The sequence below is a fragment of the Mercurialis annua genome, linkage group LG7 (genome assembly GCF_937616625.2).
Source record: "Mercurialis annua linkage group LG7, ddMerAnnu1.2, whole genome shotgun sequence".
In the NCBI taxonomy this organism is placed as follows: Eukaryota; Viridiplantae; Streptophyta; class Magnoliopsida; order Malpighiales; family Euphorbiaceae; genus Mercurialis; species Mercurialis annua.
The window spans coordinates 42755913-42760608 of record NC_065576.1 but is presented as its reverse complement, the minus strand read 5'-3'; the positions used below and the strand labels follow the sequence as shown (position 1 = coordinate 42760608).

General features: G+C 32.4%; 1 protein-coding gene across 1 annotated transcript; it reads right to left on the bottom strand.

The window, feature by feature from the left end:
- Positions 1-2573: 2573 nt before the first annotated feature.
- LOC126656292 (probable aspartic proteinase GIP2) lies at positions 2574-4110 on the bottom strand. The gene has a single exon (XM_050350827.2). The coding sequence runs from the start codon at positions 3992-3994 to the stop codon at positions 2657-2659; it is 1338 nt and encodes a 445-aa protein (XP_050206784.1). The 5' UTR covers positions 3995-4110; the 3' UTR covers positions 2574-2656.
- Between the last annotated feature and the right edge of the window lie 586 nt (positions 4111-4696).

Here is a 4696-nt window from a genome sequence, read left to right as displayed (position 1 = left end):
TTTCTTTCAATGATTGAAAAATCAACATGTTATCAACATTATGTCAACAACGTGTCAACATAAAATTGAATATGAAAAAGAGTTGAAATACTTATCAACATAATGTTAACAATAAATCAACAACAAATCAACAACATGTCAACATAAAATTTAGTATGAAAAAAATTGAAATACTTATCAACATAATGTCAACAATAAATCAACAACGAATCAACATAAAAAATAAAATAGAACATATAGTTTTAAAAAACGGTGACAATTAATAAAATATCAACAAGAAATCAACAACATGTCAACATGATAATGCTAACATATCATTATCTAATTTCAGTTAAGTTTTATTTTTTTTAATTTATTTCACGGTCAAAATTATCTAATTTACCAATATTTTTCTAGAATAAATTTTTTTAATGTTAAAATCAAACAATTACCAACTGATTATCAACATAAAATCAACAACACTGTAACATTATAATTATTCAGCAATAAACCATCATCAACAAATTGTGTTGCAGAATAAGAAACACAGAAATACAACCAAACACAAAAAATGCAGAAATAACAAAAAATTATTTTATTAAACCAAAAATTTATTTTACATAATATATAATTAACATTCTATTCTCTAAATATAATCTTCATACATGTTTAATGGTGAAAAAACAGTATAAAATTTGTAGATCTGAAAATAAAAAGGAAAAAGAAAAAGAAGAACAATGAATAAATTGTAGATCTGAAATCAAAATTGATGACGACGACGATCATAGGAGATGATGGCGTTGGCGGAGACGATGATGAGAACGATGATAGAGGAGCGGAGGAACAGAGGACATAGCGGCTGAAAACGATGGAGCAAACACGAGCTGAGAGAGATGATTTGAGAGAGAGGAGAGAAAAATTAATTGTGATGAGAGAGAAAATTATTCATTTATGAGGATTTTACTTGGAATATTTTATATATATAGATCCGTATAAAAGTAATATTTTTCAGCGTGTACAGTAGTTTTCATATTGAAAACTCTTGCCTGTATAAAAGTAATAATTTACCAAATGTTGGTTGTTTATAAAAAAAGCCCATAATACAATTCACCTAGATCTAGAATTTACATAAGACCCATCAAAAGTCCGCATAAGATCCATTTAGATATTTGAATTAAATATGATATCAATACAATAATATAATATCCACTTGAATTTGTTGTTGTTAAATCCATCTAAATTTTAAATTGTTTCTAACATGAATACAATAATATTTAATCTACCCAAATTATTTAAATTTTGAAATGTTGATAAGAGATGAATACAAATACTATAAGATTTATTTAAATCAATTTTAAATCTAAGCGAGATCCATATAGTATATAATTAAAAAAAAGTCAATAGTTAAAGTTAAATAGTCAATATTTATATTTGGTCAAAGTAGTCAAGTCATAAGGTCAGAAGTCAAACAACCAACGATCATCGGATCACCACCACCGACTACGACTGCTAGCATCTGGCGACCTACAGATTACGGTGGCGCAGTCCGACATACATTATTTCTTAGTAAAAAGTCAGTATTTTTGAAAACACTTATATTTATTAGGCTGTTGTAAAATTCAGAATTTCTAATAGTATTCCTGTAAGCTGTATAAAAAAAACCTTAAATAAAAGTGCAAGCGTGCTCATAAAATAATACTGTTTTAATACGAATGTGAGTTCGGGTAAGGCTTAATAGACAAATTTATTATCTAACCTCGGTCCAAGTACGTTGAGCCTGGGCGGATACCGAACCCATTGAACAGGTCTATCACCCTACATGCAGGTGAACTTCTATTCTGCTAAACTTTGTCAAGGTAAACTTAAAGAAAAGTTCAGTACAATTTTACACAATATCCTTGAAAACTCTAGTAAAGGAAGAGAAGATCATTGAAACTTGGACTGTAAGAAAAGTGGTACCTCTTGCACCTTTTAAATGATTGCTATGCAATCATTTGCAGCACAATCTTCTACACTTTGATCTTTCTTCCTTTGAGTTAGCATTTGAGTAGAGTCAACTCTTTCCCTCAACTTGTGATTCGAAGTCGAGTAATTCAATTTCATCGATTTTGATCAATTAAGGACACTAATTTTTATTATTTTATCAATTAAGGACAAAAGTATATACAATATAAACAAGGTCATCCTTTTGATCAATTAAGGATAATTTTTTTTTATCAATTAAGGACAAAAGTATACAATGTGAATAAGTTCAAGGACCGACATGATCCATTTTTGTTTTTAATTGACCTAAAAAGAGAGTATTGTACTTAATTGATAAAAAAATTAAGATTATTATCTTTTATTTATAAAAATAATTGAGAGTGATTTATTTAATCCTGAGTCACAAGTTGAAAGACCGGATGACCCTTTATATTCATTAGCATTTACTTCATCACACTTCTATGGCAAAATCTCAAAGTGTTCTGATTCTGATGAATATTGGGTTTACAAAGTTTGGTTCTGCTTAATCATAATCATATTTTTAATCTTTTAATCTTTACGAGATAGAGAAAATATAAAACCATCCAAAATACGTGTTGATTATATTCATCTTATGTAAATAAGAAATTTCTTTATTTATCTATGGTCTTGCACAAGGCAAGAACAAGACATAATGACAAATCATAGAAGATTATTACATGGAGTCAACAAAGTTGGAGCAAGTGGTATTCTTATAAACAAGATTAGAACTGAAACCAAGTCTTGATTTATCAAGATCAAACTGTAGAACAGTATCTTCTAGCTGATGCCCACCAATAATAATCGGAGCCCAGGGTTGCGATCCACCGTCAATATACGCCAAACACATAGTGTAGCTATTGACTGCCACCATTGAATTTGCACCGGAGAATCTCCAAGACACATTTTTACCATCTGCACTTTCCAATTCCAGATCAATTGCCGGTACGATCGCCAAGAATTCTTCAATCGTACCGAACCCGCTTGAATAGTAGCATGCTCCAAATGGTACTGGTACTGAAGGTACCACAAGAGATCTAAATTTTAATTCCATCTTCTTGGTAAAATCTCTAAGAAGAGCTTTATAAATAGAAGTATGCAACACAGTGTATGGATTTACGGTACTAAGCATGGTTCCGCCACTGCCATCTTTAACGACGGATAACAAATTCTCGTCAAATTTAATCTTTTTCCCATCAACCCTTATGGATTTAACTCCAATGTAGTAGTCAGCTGATCCGCCCGTAATCAGATCCTCGACGGGGTTGAGGATCAGCGGAGTGTATGTAAGCGGTTCATAATTCGGACCATTTCCGAAGAATATCAAGCCATTGTTTTTGTAATTAGAACTCAAACAAATTGCAAATTTTTTCGGGAGATCCATAGAATCGGAGAGATAAGCAGGAAGCGAAATGTTGCTCGATCTTCCGAAACCAGCTACCCCAGTGACCCCCTCCGCAAGACTATCCAATAGCCATGTTATACCGCAAAAAAACGGGAAACTGGCCAATGAAACAATCCTGCCGGGATTGTTTTTATTATAGAACTGAATAGAAACCGTATCCTGACCGAGCTCCCCCCCGGTGCCGATGTACACAACTCTGTTTTGGATGAATTTGGTACATGTACTATTGTTATTGCACCCTGGCCTAGGGCTAGAACTACACTGAGTCGGCTCAGTAGTGCAAACTTTTGAGTTAGCAAGTGAGCAAAGAGTGGAGTTACATTTTGCAGGTTTGTATGTGGAAGAAGTATAGCTTTCTTCACAGTTAACCCACATGAACCTTCCGCCAAGATCCACCGTTAACTTCACCGGTGTAGAAGGTGTTCGTTGGCTGATTTGGATGGTGTATTGGTTGGTGCATTTATCTTTGGAAACTGGAATGACTATTGTATTTGGACGAAATGGCAGTGTTTTAGCTGAAGATGGGGAAATAGTGAAGAAGATAAGAGAAAAAAGGAGGAAGAAACAATCAAATAAAGAAGCCATTATTGTTGAATGATATTCAAGCATGTAGTTTCAAAAGCTCTCCATTTATAATTATTTTCTTCACTACAATTTTTAGTCTAGATCAAATTTTCATAGATTCCTCTTACAAGAGCTATTCTAAGATAATTGTTGACCGTTTTACGAAGTCAATGACTTGTTATTTTTCGGAAACTATCCTACGTAAATGACTTATGTGGATATACTTGGTTGGTCCATCTATAAAAGAGAAATTTTGTAATTTTAATTAAATTGGAGTTTGGAATTTGGATATAATTGTTCCAACTCGTTAAATTTACGGACCAGACTGTCCAAATTAATATGTCATAATGATAAAAATCGTCGATATAAATAATCATTATAGTTTTAAATTATAAAATTTATATGTATGAGAGTGGTTCACTGGTATATGAGCGGTCTGCTATTATAGGAGGATTTTTGATTTTTGTGCGCCTATAAGGCATTGAAATTTCCGGTTTAGTGCCTCTTTGAAATTTAATTCCAAAAGAGTGTCTGGGCCCACGCGTTCCGCATTTTGGAAATGCGGAACACGTGACGTTCCGCATTCCTATAATGCGGAACGCATTAATCAACTGATTAATTACTTAATCGGTTGATTAATTACTCCCTAATAATTGGGGAGTACTTTTGTCTCCCCAATCATTGGTGTACCAATATTATTTACATACAAATTTAATCTAAAAATTATTATTCATTTCGCCTCAATAA